The 25,440-nt window shown below is 31.6% G+C and overlaps 1 protein-coding gene across 1 annotated transcript; it reads left to right on the top strand.

The window, feature by feature from the left end:
* The first annotated feature begins 11,212 nt into the window (after positions 1-11,212).
* On the top strand, positions 11,213-16,212 carry LOC25495142 (galactinol--sucrose galactosyltransferase). The gene is made up of 4 exons (XM_013595310.3): positions 11,213-12,744; positions 14,085-14,262; positions 14,574-14,941; positions 15,436-16,212. Exons 1-4 carry the CDS (start codon positions 11,491-11,493, stop codon positions 15,997-15,999), a joined length of 2,364 nt encoding a protein of 787 aa, XP_013450764.1. The 5' UTR covers positions 11,213-11,490; the 3' UTR covers positions 16,000-16,212.
* Positions 16,213-25,440: the final 9,228 nt, after the last annotated feature.

Raw genomic sequence — 25,440 nt, forward strand, 5'->3', positions numbered from 1 at the left:
TTCTAATTTCTATTTTAATTAGAAATTTTCGCTCTTTGAAATTTATATTTTAATTTTTAACATGTAGTACTATAATGAGTTGCAAGATATTTTATTGTCTTTTTTGTTTCTTCACATTGTGTTTTTTTCGAGTGCGTGTCAGAAAACAACTCATTTTCTTTTCTTCAAATTACAAAATTATTATTGATTTATGTATTTGTTATTAATATAAAGTTTGTTTAAAAGTTAGTAAGATTCAAACAATTGATTTCTTATTTAAAATTATGACTAAAAAGTTCAGGTATAGCATTAAAATCAATTATAACTTATGAAACATATGTTAGTTTTTTTTTAGAGAAGAAACATATGTTAGCTGTGTTGTGTATGTACAAAAATAATCATACTTTATAATTATAATTATATAACCTCTCCATCAAAACAACAAACTATTGTATATGCATATAATAATTGACATTCGTGGCATGGGTTTAATAGATTTAATCCAATTATCTCAACATAATGTAATTATAAATAGTCATTTTTCTCTCCTTAAAAGTTGATTGTAAGTTGGCTTTCAGTTCTTGTTTTTATTGATTCTACATATAAATATGAATACATGTTTACATTCTATATATATGTTTTGGGTTAATACAACTTGAAATACGTCAAACTTCCTTTGAGACATATTTAACCGCCTGAATTTATTATATTAGTAGTATTTACGATTACAAAACCAAACTTGTAAAACATGTGTTCAGATATGGAAAAACATAATCATATTTGTAAGATAAATTTTTTTGAGATAACTCTTTAAAATAAATTAGATAATTTGTGTAGTTGTAAGATACATATACGCGGTATTTTATCATAAGTAATCTGGCGACTAATAAACAACAACAACAACAAATAACGAACCACCCACAATTCTGCATAGCTCTATTGGGAGGTTTACACGTCGAATATCCAATTCGTTTTTTTTTGCTACCAGACAAGGAAGTCTTGTATACTTGAGCTCAACGCCATGAACCGTTTTGAAATATATAGAATGGATTCTTCTTTAGCATATCTACAAAGTATAAAGTAAGTAGTTAAATAAATTGTATTGAAGAAAATTGGCATTGCATACTGCCCTGGTTATCTATAGAAATCAAAGTCGAATTGTCTACTCACATGGTCTCATCTGCATAGCATGATAAAACATCACATACAATGTATTGTTTTCTCATGATTTGTCCATAATTAACACTTATCATTATATCATTGATGAGATCTTTGATCTGTCGTTTACAATGATTTATAGTCAATAAAATTACCACATGGAGCATTCGAGAGAGAGTATTTCATCAAATTACCTTCAATCAAGTATCATTCCCCAGATTCTGATTTGTCGGCTTTTTTCCTAAGCATAACTCGATGACATTTATCACAGTCCCATCCTTCATGAATCCATAGAGGTACTTGTCTGCATTAACAATCATAGTAGAAAATATGAAACATGTAACAAGGGCTGCAAGCCACGTTTCAACAAACAATTAAAACTCACCGACGAGTTTTAAACCTGGTAGTACATACTTTGGAACCTGGTCTAAATAGTAGAAAGTCTTGTCTACCCTTTGATATCTACATCATCAAAAGCATAGCTAGACTAATTAAAAACAATTGTTAACTGTCACAAACATGCTAAGTTACAAAAAAAATACTTAGATCCAAAACAAAACAAAATAAATATTCATTGTTGTGACCTTCTGTTTTGGTAGGGTCCTTGTTATAATACAATGTTCAAATCCTGTAAAATTTTGTCGGATTCCTCGCTCCTGAGAATAGCACTAAGCTTCAAGTCCTTACAGTATGAATAGTCAATGAAAACTAAATAGTTTATTAAATTGTAGCAAAATAAATTAATTAAAAAATAAAACAATAAATAAGATGAATGAATTTCAACATGTGATGGTAAACAAACCATTGCTTTGGACTGTTGTCTTCATCCAAATAAGACATCGTAAAGGTCCTACTGTTGAATGAAAGTTTCCATTAATAAGTAGGGTCTTACAACTGCTGTCAAAAGCTATACATCTTTTAAAAAATTTGTTGACCAATTGACTCATAAGAGTCTGCTTAATAGAATTAGATGCATTTGGTGGAGTGAATAGAATATCCTATTTGCAAGTATATGTTATTCACATATCCGACGTTCAAAACAACTGTCACATATCGTTTATAAACTGCTTGTTAGAGCTTATTTTCTTCAAATGGTCCACACTATAAAACCTTGTAGTTGTCGATGAACACCCTTGGTTTATGAAGGACCTTTTTTGCATAACAAAGTTGATCGTTGAAAACCAACGGATAGTCTTTGACAAGAGTTATTTCATTTTTTCGAACGCATGTTAAAACAGATATGTGATTTATACATCCGAAACCGCATAAGTATGAGTCACAATCGGTTGGCTCTTGAACAACTAATCTCAAAGCACTCTTGCGGCAAGCTTATGGGCAGACATTGTTACTCTAACGCAACAGTGAAATAACAAATACTTATGACATACCAGCATATATTTTAATATTTAGCTGATCAATCAATGCTACATTGTCAAAATTAATGAATAACTCGACCAACTCCCGCTGATTGTGACTACTTCACTGCTTTGCCAATCCACTAATTCAATTATGGCTTAAATATCATTTTTGTCCCTGTAATTTGGGCCCGTTTTGATTTTCGTCCCTGTAAAAAAAAAAGTTTGAAAAACATCCCTGTAAATTTTTTTTGTTTGAAAAAGGTCCCTGACCCCACATTTTTGATGATGTGGCATGGGTTTTGCCACGTGGCAGTTGCCGACTGTGCAACTTTTGCCACGTGGTGCTGACGTGGCAGCCACGTAATTTAAAAATTAAAATTATTTTTAAAGTTTTGAAAATTATTTTTTTAAATTAAAAAAATATTAAAATAAATTCAAAAATCATTTAAAAAAATCGAAAAAAAACTGTTAAATTAAATTTTCGACCATTAATTTTTTTAATTTGAAAATTATATTTTTTTCTTCATATTTTTAAAAAAAAATTAAAAAAATCATTTCATTTTTTTTCGAATTATTTTTTTCCGAAATTTTAGATTTTATAATTTTTAAAAAAATAATTTCTTTTTGGAAATTATATGATAAAAATAATTTCAGAAAATAATTTTAATATTTTTTTCAGATTTTTTAATTTTAAAAACAATTTTTAGAATTTAAAAATTATTTTTAAAAAATTAATATTATGTGGCATGCCACGTGGCATAAGTTGCACAGTCAGCAACTGCCACGTGGCAAAAACCATGGCACATCATAAAAAATGTGAGGCCAGGGACCTTTTTCAAACAATTTTTTTTTTTACAGGGATGTAATTCAAAGTTTTTTTTTTTACAGGGACGAAATTCAAAACCGACCCAAATTACAGGGACTAATATCATATTTAAGCCTTCAATTATTAATCTGAAATGATAAGAAATGGGGCAATCAATTTCAAAATTTAGTCTTCAATTATGAAATCATGTTCAAAATTACCTCACTTGCAAAGTATACATTGTGATTTCTTGGCTTAAAGTAGTGTCTAATCATGCCAAACTTTTGCGTTGAACTCTGTATGAAATAAATCAAAAAAATGACTAATTTAATAAAAGAAACAATTATAGTAAAACATCGTAAACTAAAAACAATTGATGACTTTCATACAAAAAAATTATTTTTTCATGTTTCAATGTGTTGAATATACAAATCATAAACTGTTTATTTTAAACTTCTTCTTAAGTGTCCTAAACAACTTCTTAGCATTTTCCTAATTATATATACATCTCAAAACAAATTATTATAACCTCTCAAATTATATAATAGAAAATAGTTAGTGCATCTTTGTTGTTAGATGCATAAAAATCATGCAAAACTTTAAATCAAAAACAAAAATTTTATGTTATATTCACCTCAAATCTTCTACTAAACACAAAAATCAAAACCCAAATTCTCAATAATTAAATTAGGAACAACAACAATAAATTAGTTGCTGAAACAAATTAGTTGTTGAAGCTTTAAATTTTCAGAAATCAAAAGTCAAAGAACTCTTAGCTTTAAATTAGTTGTTGAAACATTAAATTAGGAACGACAACGACAATAATAGGAGAACACAACATCATGGAGAACAAGAAGAGGAAAAATAATAATGCTGAAACTTGTTTTGCCGCCAAGAGAACAATGAACAATTGGAAAACACAAAATCAGGGGTTACATCTAAGAAATATTGATGATCAAAGGGTTAGTGGTTAGAGGTAGCTACAGTGAAAAATTAATATTAACAACGATAATAAAATAACAAGATCAAAAGGTTGGTGGTAAGTAGTAACGGTGGATGATTGAAGAGACTAAAGATTTATTGAGAATTTAAGGGTTTTGATTTTTGTGTTTAGAAGAAGATTTGAGGTAAATATAACATAGATTTATGACATTTGTATAGGGTTGGGAATAGGCCATGCCGGCCTACAGGGGTCTACGACCTGGTCTGGCCTGTTTAGTTGATAGGCCAAGGCTTAGGCTTTTTAGAAAGCCTGTTTGGTTAAATAGGTCAGGCTTAGGCTTTCAGAAAAGCTTGTTAAGCCTAATAGGCCGGCCTATTAATACTTATTTATTAAAAAATGTTTTTTTTTTTATATTAAAATAGTTGCATACATGAAAAATATAAACATTTCTTTCTCTATCTATTAGTCCCTTAGTAGACTTTGTTGTTATAGGCTTTTAATTAAGCTTTAATCTAGTTAAAATTTACTTATAGTGAAATAGGCTTTTAAGTATGCTTTAAAGCCTGTTTAGCCTATTTAGTAGGCCAAATGAACTATTTGATGGCCTTAATGTTAAGTAGGCATGTAATTAGGCTTTCAGGCAAGTCCATGCTTTTAAATAGGCCAGATCAGGCCTAGAAAAACGGCCTATGATAGACCATAGGCCAGACTCAGGCCTGTAAATTTTTTCGTAGGCCAGGCTCAGGCCTATCAAAGCCTGGTCTGGCCTGACCTATTCCCACCCCCACATTTGAAGATATACCTGAGTAGAGTTTTTTTGATTCAAAAATTCAAAGATAAAGATTAGGTTAATATAACATAAATGATGAAGATTTAAAGAAAGAAGATGAAGATGATGAACATGTTCATCTTATTTTTGATTTATTTATTTATTTTTATTATAAATATATTTTAAAAAATAAAATTATGTTTCCTTCATTGTAAAGTGACAAGCATTATTTGGGGAGAGGTAGTGAAGTGGTTGGACTTCAATTTCATTATTCCTCATAACTTGTGTGTCCATTGGAAGTGTTGGAATGCAGATGGGGGAGTAATAAAACTCATAATGTTTTCGGCTAATTTAGCATGAAACAATTTGGGTGATTTGACAATCATTTAAAAAAAAGACGTGAAATGGGTTGACAATATGGTGGAGGAAATCAAAGTGTTATCTTGACATTGAAGTTTGAGTAGACTAAACAATTTAGGTGATTTGATGTGTGAAAAATGCTAGCAACACAAATTTTAATAAACATTTTTCAAAACACTTTATTTGATTGGTTAAAATTCACATTGATCCCACCAAATTTATATGGCCCCACATGATTTGGTGAGACTCGTATGAATTTTGACCAATAAAGGGGTGTGTTGAAAAGTGTGTATGTTAAAATGTGTGTTGCTAGCATTCCTCTTTGATGTGTTGGGTTGTGGGTTTAAACATTGATTTTCCACTTCTTAACGTTTAGACTATTATTTTTCCCACCATGTTGCCTTCTCGCGCGCCTGCAAAAATTCCATAAATACCCCTAGTCCGGATTACATAATCCGGACCATATTATTAGTGTTTTCGGAATATATAATCCGGACAAATATGATATGGATATTTTGTGTCTTTCTTTGATGTCAAGGGTCTCTGTTGACAGTTATACGACCCCCGTGTAAGCTGCAATGCAATTGCAGAGGTCGTATGAGCGGTCAGCAATGACCATGACACCACTAACAATCCTAAAATCTACCTATAAAACTAATTTTTTTTGAAGAAAGTGTAAGAAAGGAGGGTGGAGAAGAATGAAGGAAAATGTTAAAGATTCAAGCCTTTTTATAGCCTAAAACAAGTCATAGGTAATTTAGAAGTCAAGGAAAACTTATTTTTCATTCAAAACCGTCCAAAAAAACGTACTAAAACTCCACTAACCGGCATAACCTTTGGTGAAACGTCACCGGCCAAAATGTTACTGAGGGTTTTCGGATTTTATAATCTAGAATGCATGAAGCTATTCCAGATTTTAAAGTTTGAACTGCATCAGACCCTTTTGTTTGGATCGTTTTCGTTGCAAATGCCTTGAAAAAAATAGAACAAAGGTACATAACATAAATTGAAGCAACATGAGACAAATAAACAGTTAAAAAAAACCATAATAACATAAATGATGAATCTTTTGGGAATGTGTTTTCAAGAGGATTTCTTTGAGTTAGATCTTGCTGCCTTGCCAAATGACATATTCATCTGGCAGACAGCCAGATCTAACTCATAGCAACCTCTTTATATTTTTGAGTTATCTGTATATCAAGGAGGCATCAAGGAGTATCTATATAGGTGTTGAAGCTGAAAACCGGAGAGAATGTATTTATAGAGTATCAAAGTCTCAAGTTTCCCATTGTTCACCCCAACATCGTATGTTTCGGATTATACATTTCGGATTACACCAGAAGCTTTTGGCCGGTGGTCTGCACCACAAAGAAAACGTTTTTCAAACGTTTTTGACGGTGGTCAAGTCGAAAAATGTGTTTCTACACGTTTTTTGACCGGAATTGATGGCTTCCCCACATTTTTTTAATCCCCCTCCGCTATAAATATGATTCATTTCCTCAAACATTTGCACACCTTCTTCTTTCTCCTCTTATCCTCTACAACGATGGGTTTCCATCGTTAGCCTTTCATAGAAAGAGGCCTCTTTGGAAATCCATCAGGGGTCATATGATCGGTCAATAGGGAAGGGGTCAGTCTGGGTGTGAGGTTGGTTTGCCTGGGTGTCATGTTGACCATCATGGTCTCTTGTTCCCTAGAGGCCCTTGTGCCCCATATGTCTCCCCACCAACACCAAAGCTACTGGTATATCCTATCAGGCAGCATTAGTTTCTTCTTCCCCGCCATCTTCTTTCCTCCCCCCTCTTTCCTCTCCACCGGTGGCTGGAGCCACTGGTATTGCTTATGTAATAAGTTAAGAGTATAAATAGATTTAGGATCTTGTGTAATAAGATTAAAAAGCTTGAAAATTATTGTAATGTATTGTTCATATATTAATAAAATGAGTTGTTTTTATGTTTGCATCTTTTTATTTTCGTTTTTTTTATTTTATTTTACGAATTTTGAAGATTAAAATTGCAAAAGTTCTGGTAAAACATTATTCTGGATTTTCAAATCCGGAAACATCTGCAAAGTTCTAACAATGCAATCCGGAAAACGAAATCCGGACCAGAGATAAAATTGGAAAAAAATAAAGCGCGCGAGGAAAGACATAGGATGGAAAAAATAATAGTCTAACGTTTAATGTATGTGGTCCTTTGCTACTAGACTATTTGAAGAAAAAAAAATGAAAAACCTTGCCCAAACAAGAGAAGTTACAAACAATTTTATAATGAACAAATATGAAATAAAATTAGTTGCTATAAGATCCTGATACTTCTTTAACCTCGAAAAAATTAAAAATAAACTTGTGGACTTCAATATATTGCACAAGACTCGACAAGGTTGGTCAATTGACTCAATGAAGTCATGTTAAATTTACAAATAGAAATAATACATACTCAAATGCACTCAATATGTGCTCAAATACTTCGTAGTGAGAAGTTTCTCATTTAATTTACTGGGGAAAAATAAATTATTGCATGAGAAATTGTATAGTCATTGCTCTATTAGTTTCAAACTTTTAATCCTTTGTTACCGACTTTATAAAGCAATCAACTAAGACTATTAAATTAAGAAAAATTGATTCTCTACGAAAGTTACTTTGGATTATCCTTTAAAAATAAAATAACTGTAGGTATGTTTAGTTAAAATGAGGTGATGTACTTGTAACCAAAAAAAAATTTGAGGTGATGTACTTGGTTAAATTTGTTCTTTTTACGCAAAAAAAAATGTGATTTAACATAAGGTTGAAAAAATGTGATTTAACATAAGGTTGATAAGAAAAAATTGAGGTGATGTACTTGCTTCCAATCATCATTCTTCTTCTTATTCAACAACTAATTCATCTTTGAATAGGCGAATTAAAAAACACTCCCATATTTTGTTTTCAATTAATGCAAATAACTCAATTTATGTTATAAAATGTAAAAACACATCTTTGGAAATGCTTTTAAAAAAAAATGTAAGTTAAATGTACTATTAGAATGGAGTTTAATGAGTTGGATTTAATATAATTGACTTAACGCTGTTCCATTAATCCCAGCTTAATTGATAAAAATGTCGAAATTGATACGTCGGACGTTACAATTAGGGTTCGAATCTCGAGACCTTCGTTTTTGTGTGTAAGTTTATGATGATTTTGACATTTTATCTATCTAAAAAAAAGAATTGACTTAATTTTTACAATATAATGAATTAAAATTCAAATCACAACTGCAAAACGTGCAATATTTAGTATCAGATACATCTCAAATAAAATTATTTTAAGTGAATAAAACTACAAGACAATTAAAAACTGATTTTATCCTTAAATTGTATAGAATCAACAACTCTATCCATAATGCTATGTTTATGGTCGGTAACCACCCTTCAATATAAGACTATATAAGCTAAAGGAAATGCTGGTATTACCGTTATGTTTGGTACGTGTGACACTTCAAAACTTCATTATACACGATTACACGTTATTGAACACTTTATTAGCTACCAATTATTATTGTTATATTATCCTTTTTGATTGTTCAACCACACTCATGCATATGTTACCCTTTCCCACCGACATCTACATTAGAATATTCCATACTTGTTTTTATTATATCTTATCTAAATCTTCTTCAAATTCATATTGGACTGCCATGTGCCCCAAAATCTTGTGTCTCATTTCAACCTTGACTCTTGACTCATCAACTGTTCTTAACTTATTCTAACCGTCACTAACCAACCTCAATGCCACGTGCCATTGTTTTGTTTGACAATAAATTAAACAAAAAACATTTATTTGTTTCAAAATTTCAACTACCACAGAATAAAAATTAACATTTATTTTGTTGCAAAATCTCAACTACCACATTTATTATATTGCAGACGAGATGATGTGAATGATCTCCCTATTAAAATTAACTCAACTCTACTTACAATTTACTTAAGTTGTAGAGTTCAATATATTGGTCCTTAGTAGATACAATATATAATATATGTAGAAGTTAATGTTTGAACCTCAAACACCTTATTTTTTTCATTTTTAAAATGCATGAGCTCCAACACTATGTTGTTTGATAAAAAAAATTCAATACATTTTAACATGATATCATTCACATAACCTACAATTGAGAGGGTCCAAAGCCACTAAATCGATATTCGATACATATTCTTCTTAATTTTTTTTTTGCTACATATTGGGTCAACATACCTTTGTTTTAATAATTACTAACTTTCTTTCGAGGAATAATAATGACTGATTTGGTGACCAATATAAGAGAGAAGTGAAAGGGTATTGCATCGTATTCAATCTCAGCCTTATATTTGATAAGTTAGTATATGATATAATAAGACTCTATTTGGATAAACAACTTATTTTTATATATTAAAACATAAACATAGATCGTATAAATTAAAGAAAAAACTTAAGCAAAATACTTAAAAATCAAATCACATATATGTGTTTTAAATAAAATTCATTTTTTTACTAAAAAATTACCTCCTGGTCGGGATTAAAAATTATGTTTGCCATATTATTATGTGAGTCTAACTCCTTTCATTAGAACAGAACCACATTAAACCCTGACCACCACAAAAAAGAACACAATCACATCGGTTTTTCTAATAAAATATATTTTAAAGATTAAAAATATATAAACATTAATAATAAGGTAAAAGCAAAAGAGATTTAAAAAACAAGAATCCTTTTTCATTATAGAGATTATAGAGAAGAAGACTAAAAAAAACAATATCAGCTTACCGGAAAATATTCTTTAATAAAGGAAAAGAAAAAAGAAAACTTACCAGAAAAAATGTACTAAGATTGCAGAGTAAGGAAGATCAAATAATATCTTCCAATTAATACTAATTAAAGAACCTCTATATACTTGACCCAAAAAAGAAATATTTGGCAAAATAAAAAAGCTACCGTATATAACCTAACCCAAAATCAAGGAATTAGACACACCCAAAATCAAGGGAGAATTATTATTTTTTATACTATAAGGACGAAATATTTTAGAAAAACGCTATTCTTTTTACTCAAACGCGTTACATTTTAAATTAAATTAATAAATAAATAAATTATTTTTACAAGAGATTTGATCTAGCAGAAGATGATATAGGCTGCAACAACTTGACAAATCAATGTTCAAATCACAAAAGAGAGATGTACAAATATTTTTATATTCGACGTCATATTTCAAACAAGATATTTTTTGAAGATAAAAATATGTAAGGGTTGAAGTTCGAACTTCAAATTGCCCACTTATTAGCCATTAAAATAATTGACAAAAAAAGTTCAATAGTTTAACAACGGAAAAAATTTCTTAAAAAAAAAAAAAACAACGGAAAAAACTTATTAGAAACAAGAAAAAAAAAGCAAATAAAATGAACAATTCGATATCCAAAGTTTTTATTGGATATTTGGATTGCTAGTAAGTATTTTAGGGATGATAATTCAATTATGTAATTTTGTTAATATTTAACTATTTTAAAGAACTTTTTTAAACTTGACAAAGAAAAAAAGAACTTTTCCAAATAAAATCTCCTACAAAGTCAAGATCCATGTTTATTCGATTCACTGACATCATCAAACTTTTTTTTGGAATGCATCAAAATATTTTTAAATGAGCCAAAAAAATTGGTTAAGAAATAGAAAACAGACACACACCACCAATTAAAAAACACCACAAAATAAAAAATATATAATCTCAAAACCAACCTTCGCCACACCTTCCTTTGGTCCCATTATTATGCATGACAAATCACATTCACATCTCTATAAATACACATAAATTCTTGCCTTATTGATCCATCATCCAAACCATATCACATAACAAAACAAGCAAGTTTTAATTCATTTCATCAAATATTCAAAAACATACCAAATCAAATATCCTCATATTCATTCATAGCACATTTTTAGCACACGAAATCCCATTATTTTCTCATTCAATATTCTCACAAGTATTACACTCTCTCACTCACCACAAAATTCTATATATACACAAACACTAGCACCTTTCTTCTCTCACGTTAACATTACACATCCATCATTCCAACTTTCTCATTCTCAATTAGAAACCCTAGCCTAAAAAAAATGTCTCCTCCAAACCCTACCCTAAACTCAACCAGAAACAACACCGACAACATTATCACCACCACCAAACATGTTAACCCTTGTCCCAATTCACCCTTCACCTTCACCCTATCCGACTCAACTCTAAAAGTTAACAACCACGTCATCCTCTCTGATGTCCCCAAAAACATCACCACCACTACCACTCCGTCCACCACCGTCACCGCAACCAACGGTTGCTTCCTTGGTTTTGAAGCCAACGAAGCGAAAAGCCGCCATGTTGCACACATTGGAAAGCTCAAAAACATAAACTTTACTAGCATTTTCCGATTTAAAGTGTGGTGGACCACTCTTTGGACCGGTTCAAATGGCAAAGACTTAGAAACCGAGACCCAATTCCTCATGCTCCAGAACTCGGATCCAAATCCGGGTTCAGATCCAAACTCTGGTCGACCCTATGTTCTATTACTTCCAATAATAGAAGGGTCTTTCCGAGCTTCTTTACAACCCGGTGATGACGACAACGTTGCTGTCTGTGTCGAGAGTAGTTCAACTTTAGTAACTGACTCTCGATACAACGCTGTTGTTTACCTTCACGCGGGTAATGATCCATTTAAGCTTGTGAAAGAAGCAATGAAAACTGTGAGGGCCCACTTAGGAACCTTTAAGCTTCTAGAAGAAAAAACTGTCCCCGGAATAGTGGATAAATTTGGATGGTGTACATGGGATGCATTTTATCTTAAGGTACACCCTCAAGGAGTTTGGGAAGGTGTTAAGGATTTATCTGATGGTGGTTGTCCACCTGGCTTTGTCTTGATTGATGATGGTTGGCAATCTATAGCCCATGATGATGATCCAATTGATACTAATGATGGGATTAATCGTACGGCTGCAGGTGAACAAATGCCATGTAGGTTAATAAAATTTGAAGAGAATTGTAAGTTTAAGGATTATAAAAAAGGTTTAGGGTTAGGTGGATTTGTTAAGGAACTAAAAAAAGGTTTTGAGAGTGTTGAATATGTGTATGTGTGGCATGCTTTATGTGGTTATTGGGGTGGGATAAGACCTAATGTTGAGGGTCTACCTGAAGCTATTGTGGAGAAGCCTAAGTTAACCGTTGGATTGGAAACTACTATGGAGGATTTGGCTGTTGATAAGATTGTTAATAATGGTGTTGGGTTAGTTCCTCCTCATTTGGTTGATCAAATGTATGAAGGTATTCACTCTCTTTTGGAAGAGTCTGGAATTGATGGGGTCAAGGTTGATGTCATCCATGTAAGTCCTTCCATTTTAATTTCACAACCACACATTTTTTTTTTTTTTTTTTTTTTTATTTTTTTTTTATGTTAGTCATATTTATATGTTCATATATCGTTTGTTGTGTATAGTTATTAAACTGTTCATTTTTTTTTCTTAACCAATGTACAAAAATCAATGACATTAACATAACTAATATTTAAGGTCTCCTGCAAAAATTAGTTTTAACGCAAGTTGAAAAGAAATCTATTTTACTTTTATATATACAAGTCCGTTTGAATAAATTTAGTTGAACTTTTATGCCTTCAACAATAATTCATGAAAGTTTTGTGTATATATATTTTTTTGAATGTGTAATGTCTATAATGAATTGATTTTTATTTTTATTTTTATTTTCTTGTTGAGAAGCATGATAGAGTATTTGGTATATGTATCTATTATGAATTGATTTTTTTTTTTTTGTTGTCCTAATTTTTAACAAATATAGGAGACAAATAATGTTTTGTTCGAATTCTTTTTCTATAAAAAGTTTAGGTAAATATATTTAGCTTTTTTGACCAAATCCATTTCAAGTCATTTCATAACTAATCATATGTTCGTATTTAGCTGAATGATAAAATAAGGTGTTAGAAAAATGTTTTTGACTTCCTTCTTACGTTATCTTAATATATTTGTTTGAAATTTTATTTTATTTTTTTGTTATGTCGGTATGTTTCACAAATTAAACAAATGCAAAAAAAATGATTGGTCAATTTGTCAAAAGAAAAATGATAGGTCAAGCTGTCTGTAGAGTCAATCTCATTATATCTACTATAACCTTTTGTTGCAAAAAAAAAGGGGAGATATTGTTAACGTGTTTTTACTTTTATTTGAAAGTTACGTCCTAATTATTTTGACTATTTTGGTCGGCACGTTATCTGTTTCTTTTTAAATTCTAAAAATTGTGCTCCTAGCCTACTACTTTTCCCTCATTTGTGTTGATTTGTCTCTTTTTCTTAAACACACATTAATCTAGTATTAACATCTACTTAATTTAGAACCAGTCACATGAAAACTATCATGACATGCTTTTTATTTTTTATTTTATTTTTTATTCTTATACAATGGATTTACATTAACAATTTAATTTAATTAATTGAGTATTTATTTAGTAACATTTTTTAGTGTTTGAGTTAAATGATTAAATAAGTTGAGAAGTAAAAGTCCAGGGTTTAAGTTCTGACAAAAAGAAAACTAAGTATGCAAATAGTAAAGTGACTATTCATGAGATATATTCAATTCAATAAGTTTCAACATTTTTCTTAGTTTCTACATATATATTTAGTTTTGACATATATTGATGTTTAATTTGTAATCAGTTGCTAGAGATGGTGGGTGAGAAGTATGGTGGAAGAGTTGATTTGGCCAAAGCATATTACAAAGCTCTCTCAACTTCAGTGAAAAAACATTTCAATGGTAATGGTGTCATTGCTAGCATGGAACATTGCAATGATTTCATGTTGCTTGGAACTGAAGCCATATCCCTTGGTCGTGTTGGTATGTCACATAAACCAATTTTCTAACCTTAACTAGTAGTATTACACGTGTTCTGTTATTTCGCATTGTTCTGAGAGATTCTAATTAAGAAATTCACTTTGCAATTTGAACCAAATACATTATTTGTGTAAATATTTTTATACTGACAATCATTCATAATCATCCGATCATTAAAAACATCTTATTTCAATCACAAATACTTTTTGCACATATATATGAATGATTGTGACTAAACTCTTTGAAATATTTGCTAGCAACATATGATATAAAAATGATTTAGTTAATTGAATTTTCCTTGGATTGAAAAACAGGTGATGATTTCTGGTGCACTGACCCATATGGTGATCCAAATGGTACATATTGGCTACAAGGATGTCACATGGTGCATTGTGCATACAATAGCTTATGGATGGGAAATTTCATCCAACCAGATTGGGATATGTTTCAATCTACACACCCTTGTGCTGCTTTTCATGCAGCTTCTAGAGCCATATCTGGTGGTCCAATTTACATAAGTGACACTGTTGGAAATCACAATTTTGACCTTCTCAAGAAACTAGCTTTGCCTGATGGTACCATCCTTAGATGTGAAACCTATGCTCTCCCAACTAAGGACTGTCTCTTTTCTGATCCTTTACATGATGGCAAAACTATGCTCAAAATTTGGAACCTCAATAAGGTAAGCCTTCTCTCCTCACTTTCATAACATGTATTTGAATTTTAATTGATCCAAATTTCCAATCCTATCATTATGTAGAAATGATGTATTCAGATCCTCTACAATGGACTTTACGGTGAAATGGATCGTAGAACGTTAGCGAAATATAATTTCGCTCTGTCTTTACAGTAATGTCGGTTGTAGAAGATCCAATTTGAGAATTTGAATTTATATCCTTTGTAATCTTCTCGACTCTCCATTGAAGTCTAAGTTATTGGTTAATCCAATGACTTGATCTAGCTGGAGAGACTAGAGATGTTCAAAGTCGGTAGAATAGTTGCTACGACACATAATTTGATCAAATCATTATTGTTCCGCAATATACTTGTTAGTATAAAGTGTTGTCAAATATATAGCAGCTATATCAGCACTATAACACTATAGCATAACGAAGTTTGAATAAACCATTATTTTCTGCGATTCACAATTAACACTTTTTTTTTTTTTTATAACAGTACACTGGAGTTCTTGGTGTGTTTAACTGCCAAGGAGGAGGATGGTTTCGCGAGATAAGATCAAACAAATGTGCTTCTGAGTTTTCACATTCGGTATCAACTAAGATCAACATCAAAGACATTGAATGGAACAGTGGAAAGAATCCAATTCCCATTGAAGGAGTTCAAGTTTTTGCTTTGTATTTCAGCCAAGCCAAGAAGCTGAAACTTTTCTCTCCATCTGAAATTGAAGAAATCTCTTTGGAGCCATTCAACTTTGAGCTTATAACTGTTTCTCCAGTCACTTTATTTCCTAAAAAGTCCTTGAAGTTTGCTCCTATTGGTTTGGTTAACATGCTAAACAATGGTGGGGCAATTCAGTCATTTGAATATCTTGAGGCTCAAGATTTGGTGCAAGTTGGAATTAGAGGTGCTGGTGAGATGAGGGTCTATGCTTCAGAGAAACCAAGGGCTTGTGGAATTGATGGCAAAGAAGTTGATTTTGAATATAAAGAGTTCATGGTTGTGATTCAAGTACCATGGCCTAGTTCTTCAAAATGGTCCTTTGTTCAGTATATATTCTGAGCATAGGATGAAGATTATTGAAACTTTCAAACTTATGATTTTCTTTTCTTTTGTTTTTTATATTGAACAATGTTCAAGTTAAGGGGCTTTTTATTTATCCCTTATTTGGATTTGGATAATTTTGCTTTTTAGTTTTACCTTCTGTGGTGAAGGAAGTAACTTTTGTCATTCAGAACATCTAGTTTCTAATAAATGTCATTTTCTTTATCTCCATTTCTTTCTTTTCTGTGGTGAATATATATTTGATGATCATATTGTTGTCCCTTAAAAATTTACATCATGTTTCTTTAACTCTTTTATTAACTATGCTTCTTTTTGTTCTGTCAAAGAAAGAAAAAAACATGATTCTTTAGATTTATGAGTTTAAGTAAAAGACATCAACCTGAGAAGTAAAACTCAAGGATGAAAGGCACTAATATGAACCATGTAGCTTTATGGTTGTCCAAATACGATAAGCATTAATACTAAGTTGATTCTATCCGATATGACAAATAGCGGAAGCCACAAAACGGTTAAAAAAATAAATTAAAAGTGACTTAACTTAAAACTCAATATCTAAATAGTTCAAAGTTTTAACTAGTGATAAAAGATCTAATTATGCTCCTCTTCCCCCAACATAATCATTATCCTCGTTGTTTTCAGGTTTTGAAGCATATCTGTCAACTTTTTCAATTGAATCACCTGAATCAATATCCTCTAACTCTGCTTTTGATTATACCAAGACAAGAACAATAGAAGAGTTAGAGAAGCAGGATAACATGACCAAAATCATTGGTAGAAAATGAATATAATGCAAGGCAAACAAAACCATAGCGAAATATTCACAGTTGGCAAGTCGAAACAAAATAAAATAAAAATCATGTCAGTTGTAAAATAAATTTGTAGAATTAATACACAAATTTATTCTACAAAGGAATTTCGAAAACATAACGTCTTACATTTTAGAATTTAAACTTCAGCCAGCAAAGCAGTTTCAGAATACTAGCGAAGAAGGCCTACATGACTCAAGAAGTTTTCCTTATCATTCTCGCGGGAAACGAAAGTTAGGTGGAACAATTATCTTTCTTAATGATGACCTAGAAGATACCATTGAAGCAACAATGTCATCTTTCACTCTATAACAGCCCCTCAAATTGATCTCTCTCAGCTGCGTGCAGTTTTCTACAGCATGCATCACTCCCTTACCTGTGATACGACAACAATTTTCAAGGTAGAGTTGCAAAAGTCCAGAACAACTCTTAATTGTGATCACATAGAGTGTTCCATCTTTAACACTTGTATGTGACAAGTTCAATGCCTTTATTCCACGTAGCTTCCTTCTTGAACAGTAGGCTAATTAGTTTAAATATCTCCTTAATTAAAATTTGACCAATACCTTCCTCAGAGTTCTTCCAGCAAAGGGAAACAATCGGCTATGAGGAGGGATACCGATAGATTTAATGTTGCAAGAAGCTCTCCAAGATTGAGTGACGTGATTTTAAGTGGAAAACTAGAGATTTCTCCAAGAAGCTCGTCTAGGTCACCGCGAAAGTAAGAGAGGTCGAGGGAGGAATTCCAGATAATGAGTGAGAAACGGGAACGGTTGATGATGTATATGGGTTAACAATTTTGTACCTACTATAGGGCTCTCCTAAATGACGACGACATACATTACCGTTTCTCCTCCTCTAAAGAAACATACATTCCTTCATTGCATTATAAGAATCTTTGACATGCTCTAGGCTTCATCACTGTTGAGTTTTTTCTGATCCAGATGTGCTCAATTGGCTTAAACACAAACTAACATTTCTAAGCTCTAATCGGAACTCCGGTTGTTTTACTAATATTTCTGGTCCATGGAACTCTTCTAATCATATATGCATCAACTTTCGTCATGTTATTTTCTACATGGATTCATTCCATTGTGTCCATATTCACAAGGAGCCTACTCCTATGTACAGGACATCAAAGATCTCCTCATCCTTGATAAATAAAAAGTATTAAAAAAGTTATTTTTTTCCTCTATTTTTTTTTTTGTTTGACGGGACGGCCCGCCAACTCGTCTGTCCGCCACTAAACAGGACATAGTGATATTTTGGACTCTGCTCGTCTCATTTTAAACGGGCTTAGACGGAATGAACTTAAACGGGGCAAATCGGCCCGCTTTGCCATCCTTAGTTTTTACTGTTTGATCCGACAGAGATTGTACGAGTAGATAGATGGACAATTTTTTTTTTTTTTTTAAGAAGATACAGGTGCATCATGTGTTCTTCTTTGAGATTCCTTAGGGCCCACAAATTATTTGTTTAAATCATTATATATTTTTTAGAAAATTATATATATTTTATTATATTTCCGGAAATTATTTTTCTTGCTCTGCTTTTAAATTCACCACCAAAATCGCCGGTCCTTATTTAAAAATAGACAATAGTTAATAAACATTCTCACATAAGATAGATTGTTTAAAATTAAGTTTACATGAGATGCCCTTGTTATGTACAGTATTTATGTAATACTTTTTTTTTCTTATAAAAAAATGTATTTCCTTCGTGGTTGTTCCCCTTGAATCAAGAAAATTTACTTTTATCATAAAAAGAATTAAAAATTTACTTTATTTGTATTTTTTTTTGCTTTTACTAATATATATGAGTAATTCCGTGAGCTTAGCTCAGTTGGCAAGGATATTGCATATTATATGCAGGGGCCGGGGTTCGAACCCTGGACACCCCACTTCTCCACAATTAAATTGTGTGAGCTGTAGCTACTAGGTTACTTGACAAAAAATAAATAAATATATATATGAGTATTTAGCCCACCTAATTTGCAATCGGAGAGAATTGAATGTGAGATTTTGAGGAGGAGCACATTCTAAAGTCTCAAGCCAATATCCGCCTCAATTGCCAACCCAAGTGGTTTACGGTAACAATAATTCTAATGACTTCCTCCCCTAAAAAAAATCCTTTAATGACTTCCTATCAATATTTTCCTTTAATGACTTGATCAAACAAATAATTTTTTTTATGATTTGAAGAACACAATTAAATTAATTCCTTTTTGTTTTGAAAAAATTTCGGATCTTAAAGATTGTATTAAATGCTACACGTTTTTGTTGTGTCTAAAATACTAGAATGAAAAGATTATGACACGTAATTTTTGTGATCTTCGGTTTTAAAAGTAATAAATATTACCTCCGTTCCTAATTATAGGTCCCTTTAGAAAAAATAACGAGAATTAAGAAAATTGATAGTGATAATAAATTTGTTATTGATTTTACAATTTTATCCTTAAGAGAGAGAGTTAATTTATGTTTTCAATATAATATTTAATGTTGATTGAAGAAAAATATACAAAATAAACAGGGGTATGATGGTGAAAAATTAATTAATGCACTTGGAAGTAACAAAGGGGTCTTATTATAATAAGAGACAAATTTTTTTTTCAAAAAGGTCTTATATTTAGGGACGAAGGTAGTAATAAATACATAACGAGTACATAGAATTATTTGGTATTTATAATTTTTAAAAACAAACAATGTTTTGTACCAAAAAAAAAAACAATGTTTTTTTCAATGGAAACAATGTTGGAAATAATGTTTTCTATTTGCTGCAGAATAAACTTGATTAAAAAATTAAATTAAAATCAGATCAAGTTTAAAATTAGAATTAATTTTATTTATTTAATTAGATAAAAAGATATTTTTTTTAAGAAACTAAATTAACCCACCTACCGAAGAGAATCGAGCCTGTGAGATATTGAGGAGGAGCACACTTTCAGATCGTAAGCTTACTAACTACGGGCCAACCAAAGTAGGTTCAAAAACAACAACAACAATAATAAAATTTAAATGAAATATAAAAAGTTACACATGTCATATAAAGTATTGGTTTGATAATGTTCTGATTTTTCTAACATAAAATATTATATTTCATTTTTGGCTTATTAAAAAAAAGTTATACATAATTTTTAATATAAAAAAAAGTAACCTTTTTATTAGAAAAAGTGTTGGAAATCAAGTGTGAGTAACTATGTCTTATATTAGTAACTATATAAAATAGAAAACACATATACCTAATGTCTTAAGAATTTCGATTTCTTAACGTTTAACTCAATGTCACTTCGACATTCTCTGGACTCCCCAACAAAAAGGATATTTTTTTGGCTAAAATATGGTTTTAGTCCCTGCAAATATGCCTCGTTTTGGTTTTAGTCCTTGTAAAAAAAAAATTGTTTTTGATCCCTGCAAAATTTTTTATTTTTGAAAATAGTCCAGGGACTATTTTCAAAAATAAAAAATTTTGCAGGGACTTTTTTTAAAAACAAAATATTTTGCAGGGACCAAAAACTACAAAATTGATTCAGTTATAATGTGCCACGTATGCAGATCATCACAAAAGTGGGGTCAGGGACTATTTTCAAATTTTGCAGGGACTAAAAACAATTTTTTTTTTACAAGGATTAAAACCAAAACGAGACATATTTGCAGGGACTAAAACCATATTTTAGCTTTTTTTTTAAGAGTTATTAGGAAAAAGATTTGAATCTAAGTAATTAATAGTAGTAACATCCAATTTTTTCGAGATACGTAGTGAAGATTTCCATCTTTATACATAATCAAATTCCAATAAAAAGTTTAGGGTTTTATTATCAAGGTTATATTACATTACACACAGACGTGACACAAACTTGTCTTTAGGGCCTCAAGGATTTCTCTTCTCCACAAACATATTCTTGTTAACTTCACTTTTGCTTCTCCTTCGGTGTCACTTCTGGTAAATTTTAAGTTTTTCTTCTTCTTTTCAATTGTTATTTGCTTTAATATGTTTCTTTTGTTAGTTTTTGGTTTCCCTTGTTAGTATTAGGGTTAAGTAGGTTTTTTGTCCATACTTTAACCCTACAAGAAAAGTGCCACCTTTTCATCTAAATTTTAATCTTTGTTGTTAGATCAGATCAACATATTTTCAATGATTTCATGGATGCTTGCATGTTTAGGGTATTAAAAAAGCAGAAAAATGTTATTTTTGACGACCATAAAAAATGAAACTTATATATAATTTTTGTATGAAAGAAAAACATATTAAATTCTTATTACTATATTATTTAGCAATCAAACGTGCTCCTTTTTCGGTTTGGTGTTGTTTAGGTTTAACCCTTTGTCGTCGATATTAGTGTAGCAAGGGTTGTTTATGTAGGTCGTGTGATGGTGTTTACCTTGTGTTTGGTTTGTTTTTTTGTACTCTTACCTCTTAATACAAGAGTGTAACATTTAACTTGCTATACATCTTGACTCTTGAACTCTAGTTCAAGTGTTATAAAATATTTTGCCATTAAAAAAAAAAAGCTCCTTTTTGGGTTTTTTTTCTTCTCGCGTAAGTTAATATTCACTACTAGAAAAAGCAAAATTAGCAAGGGAAATTAGTGACGGAAAAAATGAAATTCCTCACAAATTCCTTGGTCGCAAAATTTAGTGACGGAATTAGAGAGTGATTTTACGTTTTCCCTCACTAAATTTCCCTCACTAAATTTAGTTTTTTTAGTAGTGATTTTTGGGCTAAGTCCATAAAGAGATATGCATGCCCTTCTGCAAATGATACATGAGTTTTAAAAAAAAAAATAGTGATACATGGTTAAATAATTTAGTGACTAGACTCACTATAAGTGTGAAGAAGTAGAAAATCTAGGGTTTGTAGTTTGAACCATGCATGTCAATGTTCTTGAAACTATCTATCAACACTATAGGAGTCTAGTTTTGGATAGAAATAAAGTTCTCAATATATTTAGATGTATTGACTGAAATATTTTCACATTAAATCCTATACTACTAATACGCAAGTGCAAGATTTTTTCTGCCGCGAACCGATTTGTGACAGTCCTTTCGTGTACTATGATCACCACATGTGGCAAAATCAGTTAGTGATACATATTACTGCATCTGCATCATTTTCACATTCTTTGTTGTTTGGCCTAGGCAAACAATGCACTACGATATAATGCTGTACATGAACCCGCAAATATTTCCAATCAATCTCTGCTAGCTGAGGTGATCCTAACCTTTCTGTAAATATATAAATTGTACTACATTAATTTAGGTTTTCTATCATAATTTCTATGGAATTCTTGTTTATAGTTAGTATATATTTAGTGGAATTTTTGCGCACTTGTTTAGGTGCGATGTTAGGGTTAACAATTACTAGTGGATTGATTCAACGAACATTTCTTAATCTTAGAGTAACTTCATAATGAATTACGTATGAATTTGTATAATCATATAGAAATGTTTATGCATTTTGGTCAGGATGCTCCTTTTTCAGAAATCATATTGAGAGAATTTGTAAACCAATCTTCAACGGTGCCAGAAAGTTATAGGAACAGGACCTCCATGAGGTACATATTATTGTTCTTGATCTTCAGGTAAACATGTTGATTATGTTTTTCCAAGACTGAATAAAAAACGATACGGTGTGCAGTGTAGCAAGTGGAAGCAAGAAGAGATATCCAAATGAAGACCAAAGTTACACTAAGAATGTAAGTTTTTTACTTTTGGATTAACTATAGTATAAGAACAATCAATTTTTTACTAAGATAACTTATATATAAAAGCTCTTACAGACTAAAGAGATAAATATAAAATCTGGTTTGAATTATTATGATAAATACACACATATTTGATGTTGTGTTTTTGTATCTTACATCTTAAATCTAGAACATGTATGATTTGGATATTTTCCAATCGGTTTACACTACTTTGTGGTAAAACATAACTTTATGGTAATGTGAAATGCCAATACCGAAATCTCACATGCTCCAACACCGCCAATATCAATATCGCTAGTTCTTCAAAAATAATATCAAAGCACCGATTACAACCTCTGGTAATGTGAAACGCGATTTCACCTCTCTTACGAGAATTGATAGGGTTGTTGCTGCAGGTGGCAAGAACCTTTCAGGGTTGAAAATAATGATAATAAGAGGATCACGAAGGGCTATCAACCAAATCATTTATGGTTGGTTGCATGTTTTCCTTCTGATCAATAATTATTTTATCTGATTTAGTCAAAAATAATAATTTTTTATTGAACAGCAAGACTAAGAAGGCTATCAATCAAGTGGATCTGCCACTGCTCTTGTTGGGCAAGAAGATAACATAGTTGTCAAGGAAAAAGATTGCAAGAATAAAGGGAAAGGGAAGAAGGCTTTCAAGGAAGATGATATGATCTTGTTAAATCTATTCGGGATATGAGGTAATACACTTGTTAAAAATTCTTCGAGTGAAGTTGTTAGTAAAATTGTTGTAGATTCATCTAGTTTTTCTTATTCATCTACACCCTTGGTTGAAAACATATCACTTGCACCCCAAACTGAAATTGTACAATTACACCTCCTAAGATTCAACAAGCCGAAACTCTACCCACTAATACTATTAAGGCTTAATAGATGTTTTGTCCTCGTAAGTATCACGATCTGGCGATTTTGGCCCCTTAACAAAATAAACTACATCCTAGTCCCATAAGTACTGCCCCTTTTGCAGTTTTGACCCATATGCCAATTTTGAACGAGTCAACGCACAAGTGGCACCTCACTTAAGTGAGCAGGATGCCATGTGTGTAGTTTTTTTAATTAAAAATAAATAAAAAAGCCAAATGTATATTTATTTAATTAAAAAAATAAATAAATAAAAGAAAATTGAAGAAACAACCAGAAATTAAAGACATTTGATTTTAAGGAATCTGTTTTCCTTTTCTGGTTTTTATTTTGAAATGCTAAACCGATTGTGTATGTTTTCTCAGCACCACAAAGATTCTTCTTCTTGTCTACTAGGACGAGAGCCTTTGTTGTTGTTGTTATTCTTATATGTTGACTCTTTCGAACAACAACAACGGAAGAAGAAGAAACAACTTCTTCGGTTTTTCGGTTGCGTTTAGCGGTGGTTTGTTGTTCTTCCTTCTTCGCTAACTCCTCTGCCCTCCTCAGCACCGTCACCACAAAGATGTTTCTTGTTGTTGTTTACTACTACTAGGACGGGAGCCTTTGTTGTTGTTATTCGTATATGTTGACTCTTTCGAACAGCACCAACGGAAGAAGAAGAAGCAGTTTCTTCAGTTTTTCGGTTGCTATTAGCGGTGGTTTGTTGTTCTTCCTTCTTCGCTAACACCTCCTCCCACGTCGTCGCGTTTGTTCTTCGTTTCTTTCTAGAATAGTAATAAAGGATACGAGGCATGTATATCGTCGTCGTCATTGTGTTGTTGTCTTCTTGTTCCCTCGCAAACGCCATTTCTGAATCAAAATAAAATTTAAAATGGGATATGGGATTAGGATTTTGTGATTTACATTTGAAATTTGATTTTGATTCAGAAATGGCGTCTGCGAGAGAACAATAAGACAACATCCCAATGACGACGACGATTAACAAGCCTCATATCCTTTATTACTATTCTAGAAAGAGACAGAGAACAAACGCGGCGGCGTGGGCGGAGGAGTTAGCAAAGAAGGAAGAACAACAAATCACCGCTAAAAGCAACTAAAAAACCGAAGAAGTTGCTTCTTCTTCTTCCGCTGTTGCTGTTCGAAAGAGTCAAATATAAGAATAACAACAACAAAGGCTTTCGTCCTAGTAGTAGTAAACAAGAAGAAGAAGAATCTTTGTTGTGACGGTGCTGAGGAGGGCGCAGGAGTTAGCGAAGAAGGAATAACAACAAACCACCGCTAAACGCAACCAAAAAACCAAATAAAGTTGCTTCTTCTTCTTCTTCCGTTGTTGCTGTTCGAAAGAGTCAACATACCAGAAGAAGAAGAAGAATCTTTGTGGTGACGGTGTTGAGAATACAATCACAATTTCTCATTTTGTTGCTGGTATAGCGTTTCGTAAGAAATCCAGAAAAGGAAAACAGATTCCTCAAAATCAAATGTCTTTCATTTCTAGTTGTTTCTTCCATTTTTTTAATTCAATAAATATACATCTGACTTTTATTTATTTATTTTTAATTAAAAAAATTACACACGTGGCATCCTACTCACTTAAGTGAGGTGCCACGCGTGCGTTGTCACATTCAAAATTGGCGTAGGGGCCAAAACTGCAAAAGGGGCAGTACTTAGCGGCTGGGTTGTAATTTATTTTGTTAGGGGACCAAAATCGCCAGATCGTGATACTTACGAGGTCAAAACTGCGATTAAGTCTTAATAGTATTAGTGGGTAGAGTTTCGGCTTGTTGAATCTTAGGAGGTGTAATTGATACAATTTTAGTTTAGGGTGCAAGTGATATGATTTCAAGTACGGGTGTAGATGAATCAGGTAAACTAGATGAATCTACAACATTTTTAGTAACAACTTGGCTAAAATAATTTTTAACAAGAGTATTACCTCTTATCCCAAATAGATTTGACAAGGTCATATCATCCTCCTTGAAAGCTTTCTTGCCTTTCCCTTTATTCTTGTACTCTTTTTCCTTGATAACTATGCTATCTTCT

Source organism: Medicago truncatula, chromosome 6 (genome assembly GCF_003473485.1).
Source record: "Medicago truncatula cultivar Jemalong A17 chromosome 6, MtrunA17r5.0-ANR, whole genome shotgun sequence".
In the NCBI taxonomy this organism is placed as follows: domain Eukaryota; kingdom Viridiplantae; phylum Streptophyta; class Magnoliopsida; order Fabales; family Fabaceae; genus Medicago; species Medicago truncatula.